We start from the raw sequence: 16439 nt of genomic DNA on the forward strand, positions 1-16439 counted from the left end.
CAAAGTCAGGAGATTTATAAATCAAATTAATTCTATTTTTTCTAATTCTAAATAAAATAATTGATTTTCTAATCAAATTAGTTTCAATTTCAAGAGATTCCAAATACTAAGTACTTGTTTAAGATTTTAATTTGATCAGAAACATTGCATTTTGAACAATTTTAGGCAATTATAATTTCATTATTAAAGGAGTAGGGAAAAACTGAACAAGTATGTGGAAAAACAGAGACATGCTACATAGAAACCAAAAAATTGCTATAGTATAAGATATGATGTTTATGAAAAAAATTTTTATTATTAAACTATAACATGTTTGATTATTTTATTATGTTAAATTTGGTTATTTTAGTGGTTGAATATTTTTTTAAAAAATATGTAAAATAATATACAAAAATATACATAAATATATAATAATTCATTTAATGGCAGACTTTTTTTTTTGTAATTTTATACAATGATGACTAAAATTTTTTTTAACTCTGAGATATTTTAAAATTATTTTTTAATGTGAATTATTTTCTTTAGCCTATCACAGAATTAAAATAAAACGCTTAATGAACCGAAAATATAAACCAAGTTTTATTTATGTTTTAACTTTTGAATTTATCAGAATTTAATGTCTGCAGGCCCTATAATAAATACATTGATAAATTTAAGACATGAGCTGTGTAATATAACTACCTATATTTATGGGTGGCCCATTCTTTAGATCTATGGTATTTGTGTTACCGTCCCCTTAACCTATCTTTTGCTAGATTGGGTCCATAACATATTAAATTCACTCTGAACCTTTAATTGTCTGTCAACTTCAGAATCAAATCATCCATCTTTATTATTTATCTTCTTCACTTTTTGTATGTTCCAGGATTCATTATTCCAATTACTCAATCATCAAAATTTCTTACAGAAATTATTTTCTTATCCAATATTTCTCGAAAGTCTTGTTACTCATAATATTTAGTCATGCACGCACTTTAATGTATTGGTAAGTAGCTCATTTGTTTAAATTTTGCTCAAAATAAAGATGAATCAAATTTGTATTATGATTTCTATCCCAATATATTAGGATTAATTAGTATTTATTAGAATTATTTAGTATATTTGAATATTTATTATAGGATATTATATTTTTATTATTTCGATTCTCTTATAAATATTTTTTTATATTATAATCATTTCATATAATTTGAATATACATAAATCTTTTTTCTATTTCTCTATTTTGACCTTTCTAACATGGTATCATATCAGAGCCATAATATCTTTCTTGAAGAGGATATGTTATTTTTTTTTGGTGAAATCACCGTATTTTTCATATTTTTTTTGTGCTTTTTTTTTCTTTTTCTTTTGTCAACGCTTTGATGCTTTCTTACCTCACCAATTAACCCATCCACTGCTTATTCTCATGGAGAAACTATATATTTTTTGTCACCTTCCGATAGTTTGTCATCTCTTCGCACTTTATCAATTTTTAGCTGGCAGTTTTGTCTGCATTCCTGTCTGACAATTTCGTCTGCGTTTTCTTGCAGCCGTTGCGCTTCCTTCAGACAGCGACAGTTCCATCTGCGCTTTCTTCCGACAGTTTCATTTGCACTTGTTCTATCAGTTTATGCATTTTTTTATTTCGCTGTTTTTAAATAAGTTTCAAACACAAGTGAAGGGATGTCATAATATATTAGAATCAATTAGCATTCATTAAAATTATTTACCATATCTGAATATTTATTATAGAATATTACGTCTTTATTATTTCGATTTTCTTAGCACCTATAAATACTCTTCTATATTGTATCATTTCATATAACTTGAATATACACAAACCTTTTTTCTACTGCGACCTCTCTAACCATTTCAATTCGAAGAATAAAACATAATTTCATTTTGTGAGTTGCACAATAAATTTATAGTAATATTAAATAGTTTAAAGTGATAAAATAAAGTTTAAACAAGTCTTCATGAGTAAGAAAAATCACATGAAGAGAAAAATAATAGATAATTTGTATTAAAATGTGTAAAAATACAAATTTATAGCAATATTAAATAGTTTAAAGTAATAAAATAAAGTTTAAACAAGTCTTCATGAGTAAGAAAAATCACATTAAGAGAAAAGATTAATTTCTACATACAAGTGATTCTTCTATACAAGTCTTACAAGTCCTCTAATTGATATTACACTCAAACGCACCTCTAACAGATTTTTAATTTTTGAAAGGATTCTGTTTCCTTTTTCGAATTTCTTGCCTTCTCTTTCTCTTTCTTCATTTACGTGCTTTTCTCTCTGTTCTCTTTCTTCGTTATTCTCGATTTCCATTGTTTTTTGACATCAAGCTTCTGAAATCGTTTTTGAAGTGTTTCATCTTCATCGTCGTGTTTCTCCTCGTTCTTTTTTTGATTTTGCAACATTATGTATTTTTTTCTTCTTTGTTTGATTTTTCCTCCCAAAAAGAATTATGAGAATATGAAATAAGAAAATGAAGAAAAAGAAGCAGCAGAAGATGAGGAGGAGAAAGTGAAAGAGTTCTGAATTATGCATAAGGTGTACTTCAACGAATTTTAGGTGTATTTCTTAAATCCTTTGGGTGTATTTCTGTAATCGTTTGGGTATATTTCTGAAGTTCCATTATATTCAAAACGATTTTAAAGCTTGATTTCAGAAACCATGAAAATCGAAAAAGAACGAAGCAAGAATACCAGTGATAAGCGCAGGTAAAACAATGAATGAAAAGGCGAAGAGAGAACGCACGAAGGAGATCGAACAAATTTGGCAAGAAACTCGTTTTTATGGAGGAAGAAGAAGAAGAGTCGTTCATAATGCATGGTGAGTAGCACGCTTTGGAAACAGAAAGTGGTTGAATAACGTGAGTGTATTTACTCTTGAATGTGGGAGTGTAACGTGCGTGTGTTTTGTTAGACTTGTGCCAACTTGTAACACTTGTAAGCCAAAAAGGCTTGTATGTATAGCAAGCCTCTAAGAAAAAAATAATAGACAATTTGTATTAAAATATGTAAAAATACAAAAAAAAATATTTGAATGAAACTAGCACAAATATAAAACTTAAGAAAATGTAAATTGTGAAATGATAAATTGCAGAATTTATAAAGATAAAAAAAAAAGTAAAGTACAAAAATATAAATACAACAAGAATTAAATTTGTTCTAAACACTCACATGCACTAACAATGTATGCTTTCTTTCATCAGTATAATCGAGCATTTTCAGATTACATGTGTTTCTGTAACAAAATGGAAATATGCCTTGACTCCAACTTCTTTGTCCTATTTATAGACATAATACACTTATAGGAGAAACTAGACTGGGACTTCAAGTTTTCATGTACTTTGGTTGTTGCTTTGGGCTCAAATCTTCATTCTTATCCAAAAAAATATGTGGATTGCTTCTTAAATCTTTTGAGGGACAACTTGTCTTTAGCCAAAATGCTCATATCCATAGATAATTTTTTCATTTCTTCGACCTTGACCAATTGTCTCAACATTCAACTAATTATCCTTAATTTTCAAATAACAAAATTTCCCTTGAAACATTTGATATTAACATTTAAATTTATTGAAGTTCTTGAACTAATAGTAAAAAGAGATTAGATAATTGTAATTTCTTATAATGCAAGTAATGCAAAGAAAATGAGTTATGATTTTGTTTTGTACACTACCGCTGAAACCGCTATATATAGAATATAACAAACTCTATGGGAGGTCTAACTAACACTAATTATCATTGACCTATTCTAACTAATTCAGTTGAAGATTCTTCATTAATTGCATCTCTCTTATCAGTCCCCTTAAAATCAAGGAAGATTTGTGAAGAATGACCTTTAATTTACGAATCTATCAAAAGTAGCAAAAGATATAAGTTTTGTGTAGATATCAGCTACCTCGTGAATTCCTGTAGCATGGACAATTTTTCAATTTTTGTTGATTAACTCTATCTCAAATATGATAGGATTAGCCGAAATTTGGCCAGCACTCAGGATATGCTTGAATGATTTTCAATGAATGTTTAATGGATTATTCATTAATTAAATACATTTATTTAAAACAAACACGATTGTGAGATCTTATTAGATGATGTAATTGGTTAAACTTATCAAAAAATGATTAACCTGATTAACAGGTTACTTTTTTTAAATCCAAACCATTCAAATAAAATATAATAAATTAAGAGTTCAAATTTACGAATTCACAAGGTATGCAGCACTCTATGTGCACTCTAGGCAAAGTAGGGAGTGCAGCACTCTTTAAAAGTTAACCTGCTATCAAAAGTAATTAGGTAAATTAAATTTATTTATTATTGTTTTTTTTTTTTTTTGTCATGGGCTAAACAAACAAACCGGCACTAACAAAAAAACTAATTCGCTCGTTTAACACAGGACTATCTTTACACCAGAAAAGTACTCAGAAAAATTTGATCGACTTCCTCCGTTATTCTGTTATTGTTGATGTGATGTCTTCAAGCATTTTCATTGTTTTGTTTGCTAGCAGGTACTTCCACTATTGTTCTGTCTAGCCACAGATTTTGACGTTCTTGAACCCACCCCATTCCACATCTACCATAAATGGACCTTCAAAGCCCGAAAAATTGCTGCCACAGAAAAGGAAGACGCTGTCTATCGCCGCTGCTGACTCCAAACGTAAAACTGATTCTGTAGAAGAACCCGGTCTCCATGAAGGCGCCATGATTCTCAGATGACAATGCAATCAAAGCACAAAATACATGACAGTTACAACAAGTCCATTATCTTTAATTTCAACTTATCCTCAACGTGTACGTAATAGAATGAAAAATTAAAATACAATTATATTTAAACAATTATTTGTATTATTTTTATTAATTTATTCAAAAAATAATTAAATTTTGAAGCTAATTGGTATAAAATATTACATATATAAAACTAAGAAAAATTTTTATTTGTATAAGAATGAGCCTAATAAATAATTATTTTATTTAATATATAATTAAGAGTATTTCTTTCTTTGCCAACGAGTTATAGTTCAAATGACATAGTCTCTATATTCACCTAAGAGTTGGTAAAAAAATACTTTTTTTATTTACTTTTTTAAACATTAATTATTTATTTTACATAGAATATAGAAATAAATGAATATAATATTTATTGAGTAGACGCAGTTACGTAAAAAAATTTATTGTCATAGTATTTGAACCAAAGAAAAAAAAAGTATTATTTTAAGAAAAACTAATAATATATTTTTAATAATATTCTTAATACAAAATAATAAATTTTAAATATTTTTTTTTAAATAATATATATTAACTAAAATAATATAATTATTCCAAATAATATATTATAAATATAGTAAAATGACATATTTCAATAAAAAAATTGTTAATAAAAACTTATATGAATTTTTGTTTCGCACAAAATAAAATTATTATATGTTTGTTTGCTTTTTACGTTGTATATATGTTTTTTTAATTAAATTAGTATAATACAAAATCTTTTATCATTCTATTCATATTTAATGTTTTAATTTTGTTTCTCACAAAATAAAATTATATATATATAACACAAAATTTTTTATCATTGTGTTTATATTTAATATTATAATTTTATTTCATATAAAACAAAATTTATTTAAATTTTAATATTATATACATAATATATATATATAACACAAAATTTTTTAGCATTGTGTTTATATTTAATATTATAATTTTATTTCACACAAAACAAAATTTATTTAAATTTTAATATTATATACATAATATATATTTAATATTATTTTTTTAAGATTCTAATATATCTTTTTTTCTAGATTTAGTACATGAATTTTCAACTTATTTTTTATGTATTATTTATTTTAATTCTAAAGTCCAATAATTTTTTTTACAGACATGTTGTTTTTAATATTTATATACTATTTTTTTATTTTGAACTTCAGCCCAATACTTGAGACTTACAAAAAAAAATCTAAAACTTATCAAAAAATGATTAACCTGATTAACAGGTTACCTTTTTAAATCCAGACCATTCAAATAAAATATAATAAATGAAGAGTTCAGATTTATGAATTTATAAGGTGTGCAGCACTCCATACTTAGCAAGGAGCGTTTAGGATGAGCCCTAATTTAGTTGCTTCAATCTCAAGAAAATAATTAAAAGTGCCAAACTGATGAAAACCTAATGGTTGAATCATAAACATATTTTTATTTAATTTTCTATTTAAAATGACATTATTAAAACCTAAATTGTTAAGAATAAATTTTTTAAAAATCTAGTAAAAAATTACTGTCCAACTATCATTTTATTATTATCTTTCATTTCCACTTGTCTCGTCGTTTTTTTTTTCTCATCAATAACAGTGACAATATTCATTCCCATATATACTAATTATTAATTAGTTTTCTAATTTTATCAAAATTTATTTATAAAACAAAATATTAAAAAAAAGAGTAAATACTTACTTGTAAATTAAAGGTATACACTGTGTTTGATATTGAATTGGAGTTAGCCATATCTGTATCTCTTCCTTTTTTTTTTTTTTCCTCTAATTTTTTAATGTGTGGCTATAACTAATTTTGTAGTGGAGATAGATAAAGAGTACATAAAGTTAACCACTTAATAAATCTTATTTTAGATTTTTAGTTTTTAGCTAAATTAATTTATATTCTAATTAGTATACGATAAAGTGACTAACTAATTAACACTTATTTTTTCAAGACTAAATCTACAATTTATAAAAGTTATCCACTGTGAGACGATTTTCTTATTGCAACTGTTAATTTGTAATAGTTAACGTTTTTTCCCTCTTATTAAAAAAAACAACAACCTCTCCTCCTCAATAAATAGCATACCTGTCACAGGTACCTCTCTATCTGCAGTATTCTGCACTCATTATAGGATTTCTGTCACAAAAAGATAACCAACATTATTATCATGGAAAAAATTTTATGTTATTCATTATTTTTGTTTCAAATTCATTTCCTTTTACATAGCAGCAGTGCCAATAATAATAATTACAACAAAAACAAGGTTCCAGCAATAATAGTGTTTGGAGACTCATCAGTTGATTCTGGTAACAACAACTTCATTCCAACAATTGCAAGGAGCAACTTTGAGCCATATGGGCGTGATTTTCCTGATGGAAACCCAACAGGAAGATTCTCAAATGGAAAAATTGCCCCTGATTTTATCTCTGAGGCCTTTGGTCTTATGCCAACTGTTCCAGCATACTTAGATCCGTCTTATAGTATTTCAGACTTTGCTAATGGTGTTTGTTTTGCATCTGCTGGAACTGGATTTGACAATGCTACTTCAAATGTTGTTGTAAGTGTGTGTTACTACTTTCACTCTTATATATTTTGCACTAGAAATTACTCTTAGTAAATGTATTGCTATCAAAAGAAATAAAACTTCAAATTAAGAGCGAAAGGGCAGAGAGATATAGATAAAGAACGAATAAAAATAATATTCGTGAATTTTTTGTAATAGATGTAACAGTAGAATCTTTTTGTATCATATCTATGGTATGAATATGTATCTGACTGTAGTCCAATCAGCAAACTATCATTTCTATATCCAAAAATTTGTATTTCAATAAAATAACTCATGAGACTCTAAATTAAAGAAAGATACCCTGATTTTTTTTAAATTGAAATATTTTGACAAAATTTTAACAAATCTCATTTAAACAACACTAATTTTTTTCCTATCTTAAAAATTGTATTTCTAAATAAAAAACTTATTGTTAATTGCTATGTATTACAAGGAAAAACTCCTTTATAAAGCAAAGTTGAACTAATACACTTAGTGCATAATAGTTAATTTTTTTTTTTAAAATTACTAAAGCCATTATTTTTAAATGGGAGTTTAATTATTTTATATTATTTCACAGGATGTGATACCTCTGTGGAAAGAAGTTGAGTACTACAAAGAGTACCAAAGAAAATTAAGGACACATCTTGGCGAGGAGAAAGCTAATGAGATATTCAAAGAAGCATTATATTTGGTTAGCATAGGTACAAATGATTTTCTAGAGAACTATTACACACTCCCTCAACGTAGGTGCCAATTCAAAGAAGTTCAACAATACGAGGATTTTCTAATTGGACTAGCAGAGAATTTTTTTAAGGAAATTTATCATCTTGGAGCAAGAAAAATTTCTCTGACAGGGTTGCCTCCTATGGGGTGTTTGCCATTGGAAAGAGCTATAAACATTATGGAATTTCATGGTTGCGTGGAAGAATACAATAACGTGGCTTTGGAATTTAATGGTAAATTAGGATGGTTAGTGAGTAAACTTAACAAGGACCTTCCTGGGCTTCAATTAGTTGATGCAAATGCATATGATATCCTATTGCAGATTGTTACACAGCCTTCTCGTTTTGGTAAGTCCATTATCAATTATTATTTATTAGCTATCCTTGTAAAGTTTATAGCTATTTTTTTTTTCTTTTTATCTCAAGTATATTCATCTCTTTTTTTCCTCAAATTGAGAAAGTAATTGAGCTTGGATTATGCTTCTGCATTAGAAAAGTAAATTATTATTTTAACCTAAAAAAATTCAATTTTAATAAAACAATTTTGAAAAGAATTAAAAAAATTGATATTTTGTCCCATCAAATATAATATTTAGCTTGATAAAATGCACTAAAAATAAAAAGATATACTTGAAAAATGATTTTAAATATTAGATTTCTATGCAATGTTTGAAAAACTTCCTTACAAAAATAGATCTTTTTATCATTTAAATTTGGTAATTTCCCACTAAGTGAATTTGTTTTAGCAATTGTATTTTTTTAAATGGCAAATATTTCAAAAAAATTGAAAAATGTATGAAGATTGAATATTTCCTTGGGTTTTTATATTTACATTTAGGTATTCAAATGTTTCAAAAATAAAAATAGATCAAACAGATGATTTGTTCTTATAAAAAAAATTGTGTATTTTAACAAATAGTGATCATTTAAAAAAATTAAATATAAAATCTTAATGTTATCTATATATTTCTATCTTATAAATAGAATTCAAACATATCCATCCAGTAATTTTTTTTGTCATTAATGTTGACATAAAATACTACAATTATAAAGAATAAAGTATTATTTTTTATTTCCTAAAATTTTTAAAAGGTTTAAAATGACTTTTAATTTATCATATCATTTATTTTAATTTTTTTCTAATATTTCAAATACGTTTCAATTTTATTATGGGAATTAACACAAAGATGCTAGTATCAGTGATAGTAAACCTAACAAATTATCATCTCTATCAACTTCTAGTGTTAATAGAAATAGGTCAAGTGGTTTGTTAGGAGTTTATAATTTGGTTTATATTTGATCTGATTTGTTATAAAATAGACAATTTTTATAAAATCTTAATATATTAATAAGTCAAATTCAAACTCATTGATTAAGTTTATTAGTCTGTCAGTATGTTAAAATATAATTAATATATAAATAATTTTTTATTATTAACAAAATTACTAGATATTTTAAATTTGTTATATCTTATTATAAATATTTTTGTATATTTTAAATATTTTAAAATTTTAAAAATTCTTATAAATATTAAATATGATATATTACATATAAAAATTTTAATTAAAAAATAGTTTTTTTAAATAATTTTTTTAAATATTTTTATTTTTATAAAAAAATTGTTAGGTCTTTTAACAGATTTCAAGTTATGCCAGACTGAATAATAAGCCAAATTTAGTATTTAAAAAAAAAAGTCTATAAGCAGGCTAAACTTAAACCAATTAACTACATGACATACCTGACCTGTTAAGAGCAAAGTCTGGTCTAATCTGGTCTGTTTCCACTCCTAAGTGTTATAATTGAAATATAGGGTAAAGTATATTTTTTGTCCTTGAAATTTGTCAAAAGTTTTAAAAATATCTCTAAGTTTTATTTTTTTTCAAAAATTTTTTATTGTCAAATATACCCTTGATAATTAAATTTTAAAATATTTTAGGACTAATCCAGCAATAATATATGATAATTATCTCGGATGGTTGTTTTTGAAAAATTGTTGCTGAATTGCTCCTAAATTTTTTGAAAAATTAGCTGTCAGGGGTATATTTGATGCAAATCGAAAATTTTTTGGACAAAATTGAAATAAAATAAAGGAAAAATTATTCTAAAGGATCGTTAGGAAGATTTAATTATTAAAAAGGACCTTTAATACTAAAATTATAAAAAAGGGCTAAATCTTTTTATAATATTTAAGAAGGCGAACCAAATCTTTTTATAAAGAAATAAATATATTTTTAATTATTTTTTATAATCTTTATGTTGATAAATTTTAGTTCTCTTAAAATTTTAGTAATTTTTATTAATTATTTATTTATTTTTAGGAAAAATTATTCTAAAAGACCGTTAGGAAGATTTAATTATTAAAAAAGACCTTTAATACTAAAATTATTAAGAAGGACCAAATCTTTTTATAATATTTAAGAAGGCGAACCAAATCTTTTTATAAGGAAATAAATATATTATTTATTTATTTTTTATAATCTTTATGTTGATAAATTTTAGTTCTCTTCAAATTTTAGTGATTTTTATTAATTATTTATTTATTTTTATTCATTTTTTTATTTTTATGATCTTTACCTAACGAAAAAAAAATAAAAGATCATAAAAGTAAAAAATAAATAAATAAATAAATAATAAAAATTACTAAAATTTTAGAAAAAATAAAAATTGTTAATATAAAAATTATAAAAAATAAATAAAAAATAGTTAAGAATCAGTATTTTAATAATTAAATCTTCCTAACGATCTTTTATAGTAATTTTTTATAAATTAATTAACTAATTAATTCCAAGTGAATATTCATACATATCTATATAACGTTGAGAATCAAACAACATATATTAAAGATTATAAAAAATAAATAAACAAATAGTTAAGGATATATTTATCTCCTTATAAAAAGATTTGATTTTTCTTCTTAAATATTATAAAAAGATTTGGTCCTTCCTAATAATTTTAGTATTAAAGGTCCTTTTTAATAATTAAATCTTCCTAACAATCCTTTAAAATAATTTTCTCTAAAATAAAACTTATGACTATTTTTAAAATTTTTAGCAAATTGTAAGGATAAAAAATATACGTTATCCTAAAATATATTTAAAATATTAGTCGAAGGTACAAAAATTGTAATTTTAACATTCAAAATAATTTTAATATGCATAAATGTAATGCATATTTATAATAAATATAAATTTTCATCAATATATATATATATATTAGACATTTTATTTTTAAAAATATAAAAACTAACTTTAAATTTAAAAGTATCTTTTTAGATGCTTTTAAAAACACTTTTAGTTTTTCAAAATAAAAAATACAAATACATGTCTTTTTTATTTACTAAATACAAAGTGAGATGTTTGTGCAATAAAAACATCTTTTAAAAAATTTTACCAAATCAGGTCGTAATATATACCTTTTATCCAAAAAAGAATTTACCAAAAAATAAAATTATTTTTTTTGTTTTAAGTTCGATTTCAATTTTACTATTAATATTTTAAATATACTTCAAAATTATGTCCTCATCGTGTGTGACTTGTAAACTCGGACACTCGGTGTTAATAAGAACATGTCAATTTGGTTATGTGTCACCAACATTTCAATTAAGAGCATTATCTAAAAGATTATAGTTAAAACATAATATAATATTTGAATAATAAAAACAAAATCAAGTGGACATGATATATAAATGCCTTTAAAGCATGCATAAAACTAAAAATGTTCAAATAATATTATTGCCACAATTATTATGGTTTGAATAATACATAATAAACGCTTAAACAAGTTTCCATTTCTTAATCTCTTTAAAATATGTGTTTTTTAGTTTTGGTCTGATCATATAATTTTGTTTTGGTTCCAATTTTCTCCTTAAAAAACAAGTGTACTGTCTTTGTATATAGTATATACCTTTCCCTTAATTCATTAGAAATATAGTATAGGAAGAATTTCAAATATAGAAACTAAATTTTTAAAATCAACTAAAAAATCACATGTTTTACAGTGACTAATTTATTGAAGCCCATAAATAAAACAATTTAATTGACATATTACGGTTCAGTTGTTTTTTAATATGATTTGGGATTCTAACTGCACATAACTAAAAATAAAATAAAAAAGTTGATTATCTTTTTGTAAGGTTAAAGCATGATTTAAGAAATTGTAGTCCAAAGATATTATTAGTAACTCATAGTTTACTTCTCTATATTATTAAGGTTTTCAAAAAATAAAATACTATTTTAAATCTTAATATTTAAATCAAATTTTAATTTGGTCTCTAATATTTTAAATATTTTATTTGAGTCTCAACAAATTTTAAATAAATTAAATATTATTCTACCAAAATAATACTTTATCCTTTTTAAAAATATTATATTTTAAATCTTTAATGGTCAGCTACACCTAACTTAGGCTTTATTCAATATAACCTTTTGAAAAGATATTTCTATTTTTCAAAACTAAAACCACTTCGTTTTGTGTTTAATAAATAAAAAATTATTTGCTTATACTTATAGCTTTTAAATATTACAGGTGCTTTTAAAAGCATTTATAAGGAGAAAATAAAATTAGTTTGTATTTATTAAAATTAAAAAATCTAAATATAACATTATACATTAATAAATATCTAAATTTACTTTATATTTATATATGTTACAATTTTTAAAAATGTATTTTTCAAAAACAAACTTTGATAAACTACTTTTCAAAACAAATCAAAGCTTAGTCCAGTCACCAAAAAAAAAAATCAAAGCTTAGTCCGTTAATAATTAATATCCAGCCATGGTGAAATGCAGTTATTTAAATGACATGAAATATTAGACTAAATTCATTTATTTTGTTCGTTTATTTATTGGTAAGTCATGGTGAAATGCAGTTATTTAAATGAAATGAAATATCAGACCAAATTTATTTATTTGTAACTATTTAAAAATATTCAGGTTTTGAGGTTGCGCAAGTGGGATGTTGTGGAACAGGGAGATTTGAGATGAGTTACTTATGCGACCCAAAAAGTCCATTTACGTGCTCAGATGCAAATAAATATGTATTTTGGGATGCCTTTCACCCTTCGGAGAAAACAAGTCAGATAGTCTCTAACTATTTAATTGAAAAATATTTAGCAAAGTTCCGTTAATTTTAATAAACAGACCAATATGTCCTTCCAATTTCAATACTATAGGTGTATTCCACTATTCAATAATTGATTAAATTATTAATTTTGTAAACGGCGGCTATAAAATTATTTTTGTTTAATTTGCATCATTTTTTGCGACGATTTTTTCTATTCGGTTAGACATTTGTCACCGATCCTACTGTGGTTAAAAATATTGTTTGTGCTTAAATTTGTATGTAATTCTCAAAAGTTACAATATTTGTTTTAAGAGTCGCACTATAATTCAGATCTAAATTGAAAAAAACATATAGAGACACTTTTTTGTTTATTAGGTGTTATTCTATACCAAATGTGTACAATATAGAATAAACCATGTTTGATTTTTAGGATTAGTCTAATAAAAAATATTGTTGGGTGATAACTGATAAGTACTTGGCTTTCGACAACCTCTCCTCGTAAATGTCAAGAACGTTGGCAATCTTTTCGTCGCTCTCTTGAACCGCTTTTGCATCTGGGGCAAATAGAACATTCTCCAATCTCCACTAAGTTGTAGATTGGAGGTTGGAAATTGTGGGCTTCAACTTCAAGCCATTGTCTTTCCTAGCAATTCAGTCACTTGATCTCTGTACTTTTCGGTTTCACAAAGTGCATTAGAATGAATTTAAATCAAAGATTCTACATCAGTTTCAAGAAGCAAGTTAGCATCCATGTAACTGATGCACACCCATACCATTTCCACACTTATTTCTTTCATCCATCCAACTAAAATAATTTTATAAAACTAAATTACTAAGCATGGCACTTAAGAAAGGAAAGAGAAAGGAAAATTGACGAAATTTGTAAGGGACTGAGCGAGCTAACCATAGAGAGTATAATCACCATCTTGAATAACAGGAAGAACGAGAAGAAAAGGTAACACCGTATAAAATTAAAAAATAAAAAGAAAGAAGAAATCTTGAAACCACATAAAGCAAACAGAAAGAGGTTCGGTTAGAAGAACATAAAATCAGAAGAAGTTGGACCTGCAACTTGAGGAACTCAGAGATCAACATCCACTGTTTCAAACTCAACTTGTTTCTCAATCAGACACACTAGCACCCGTTTTGGGGAAGCATAAGCTGGACCATACACCTTTACTACCATACTTGGATGTTATGGAATTTTTCGTGGACAAGGTTAAGGTTTAGATTCAGGAATTCTATGTATGTTGGATGGTGTGAGTGCAGGGGCGGAGTTAGATGAAAGATTAGAGAGGTAAAAAATATTTATATAATAAAATAAGATTAAAATAAAATTTTAAGGGAGGACTAAATTAAAATTTACATATAATTTACATGTAAAAAATCTACTTGCTACAATGTAGCTCTGCGCCCGTGTGTGACTATGTAGATAGCACAACTTTATAGTGTCCTCCTGGCTCCTTTAGGCCAAAACAGTTATCAAGTCAATTTGTTGGAAATTGTTCAAAGAGAATTAGATTACCGAATCAAATTAGAATTGGATTCCGTGACTTGGGGGAATATTGCCATCTATTTGTTTTATATGAAGGGTTGCTTAATAGACGAGACATCGATAGAAATAATGTGTTTAGAAACATTTAAATTAGTATATTTTGTATTCATTTTAATAGGAAGAACAAGAGATACTAATAAAGGACATAATTTATTTTTTATTATTTTTATTAATTTTTTATAATTATATTTTTTATTATTTTATTTTTTGAATGAAAAAAATGAGAATAAATTAAATTTCTATAATTTGTTCTTATTTATCACCAAACAGAATATAAGAACACAAAAATTTATGTCTTTGTCTTTTATATTTTATTCTCAATGTCTTATCTTATTCTATTCTCAATGTCTTATTTTATTCTGTTTGCAGAAATAAACGCAGCCAAAATTCCATTGCCACCCTTTCCTACTTTAATTAAAATACAATTAATAACTAATAATTAAATAGGATGTCTTTTGAAATGTGTGAGATGACCATAATAATAGTGGTTATGACACTAAGTTAATTTGATATAATTCTGATTGATTTTCAGTTTAAATTTGACCAAAATACAATATCTCTTCACTAATATTTTATTTTTTTTTAAGGATTAATTGTTAAATTAGTTTTTTAGAGATAAAACATTTTTAAAATTTCTTGTTAAATTTTTTTCAATTAAATTGGTCAATCAAAAATTAAAAGTTAATCATATTTGTTATTTAATTATTCCATTAATAATTTCTGTCAATAATTAATGTTGTAAAATATTAATTGACAATATATATAATACCTGAAGTGTAATTGAATATTGACAAAATATACTTATAAAACTTTATTAATTTAGTTTTTTGTCCCAATTACATAAACTATATTCCTAATATACTTAGCAGCGAAATTGATAGATTTTCATAAACATATTTGATCAACGTCTAATTAGACATATTAAATGTCATATATGCTATCAATTAACAATTCACATCATCAATCGTTGATGAAAATTGTTAACGAAATAATTAAAGAACAAATATAATAATTTATAATTTTTGAAGGACCAATTTGATTGATAAAATTTTTCAAAAACGAATTTAAAAAATATCTCATCTTTCAATGACTAATTTGATTATTATATTTTTTTAATAAATTTTTTTTATTAAAAGTAAAAATAAATATATAAATAAATAAATAAAGACACATCGGGTCTACACTACAATACTAGAAGTCTAGAAGCGTGAAATTTTCCAATAAAAATCCAAAACAAAGTGAGATATTAGTTTTGAGAGAAGAAACTAAAAACCTAAAAAGTTAATAAATTAATCTATCTATTATTCTATTATCTATTCTCTTTTTTTATTATCTTAAAATCCAGATAGTCTTAATCAAATTTATAATAACACAGATTAAGTATATATTTAATCCAATAATGACAGTAACTCTTCACTATAATAAACTTTATATGCTCATACTTGTGAAAAATTTACTATTTTTACTTATATTTTAAGTGTATATAAACTATAAATTTTGACATGTCAAATATTAGTTGAAAGTTTAATTGATTACTCCATGCAAATTGACATTTACAACTTAAAGCGTTTTGTCTTGAGTGTGTATATAACTCTTGGTATTTTTATTGACTATAGTGTATAAGTACAAGTATAACTAACCTCACTATTTAGAGAATCATATTTTAAATAAAAAGCTATATAATTATTCTTTCACAATGTGAAAAGATAAAACTCAGATTATGCAAACTCTTAAAAGAGTATATAGTTATAAATTAATCACTATGAGTAATTTCAAAGTTATCTCTCAAATTTTGATAAGAATCTCTTTA

The 16439-nt window shown here is 24.7% G+C and overlaps 2 protein-coding genes across 3 annotated transcripts; one reads left to right on the forward strand and one right to left on the reverse strand.

Moving 5' to 3' along the window:
* Positions 1 to 6864: 6864 nt before the first annotated feature.
* On the forward strand, positions 6865 to 13286 carry LOC107608268 (GDSL esterase/lipase At2g42990-like). Of its 2 annotated transcripts, none has more exons than XM_088493567.1 (3): positions 6865 to 7306; positions 7869 to 8361; positions 12945 to 13286. In XM_088493567.1, exons 1-3 carry the CDS (start codon positions 6911 to 6913, stop codon positions 13136 to 13138), a joined length of 1083 nt encoding a protein of 360 aa, XP_088349693.1. In that variant the 5' UTR covers positions 6865 to 6910; the 3' UTR covers positions 13139 to 13286. The 2 variants fall into 2 exon arrangements, with proteins under 2 accessions (XP_088349693.1, XP_016165595.1); XM_016310109.3 differs by having other exon boundaries at positions 6865 to 7300.
* Positions 13287 to 13422: 136 nt separating this feature from the next.
* LOC148550858 (glutathione S-transferase F9-like) lies at positions 13423 to 14482 on the reverse strand. The gene is made up of 2 exons (XM_088494643.1): positions 14159 to 14482; positions 13423 to 13659 (listed from the first exon to the last, which is right to left on the reverse strand). Exons 1-2 carry the CDS (start codon positions 14258 to 14260, stop codon positions 13507 to 13509), a joined length of 255 nt encoding a protein of 84 aa, XP_088350769.1. The 5' UTR covers positions 14261 to 14482; the 3' UTR covers positions 13423 to 13506.
* Between the last annotated feature and the right edge of the window lie 1957 nt (positions 14483 to 16439).

The sequence above is a fragment of the Arachis ipaensis genome, chromosome B7 (genome assembly GCF_059453495.1).
Source record: "Arachis ipaensis isolate K30076 ecotype BB chromosome B7, ASM5945349v1, whole genome shotgun sequence".
NCBI classification, from domain to species: Eukaryota; Viridiplantae; Streptophyta; class Magnoliopsida; order Fabales; family Fabaceae; genus Arachis; species Arachis ipaensis.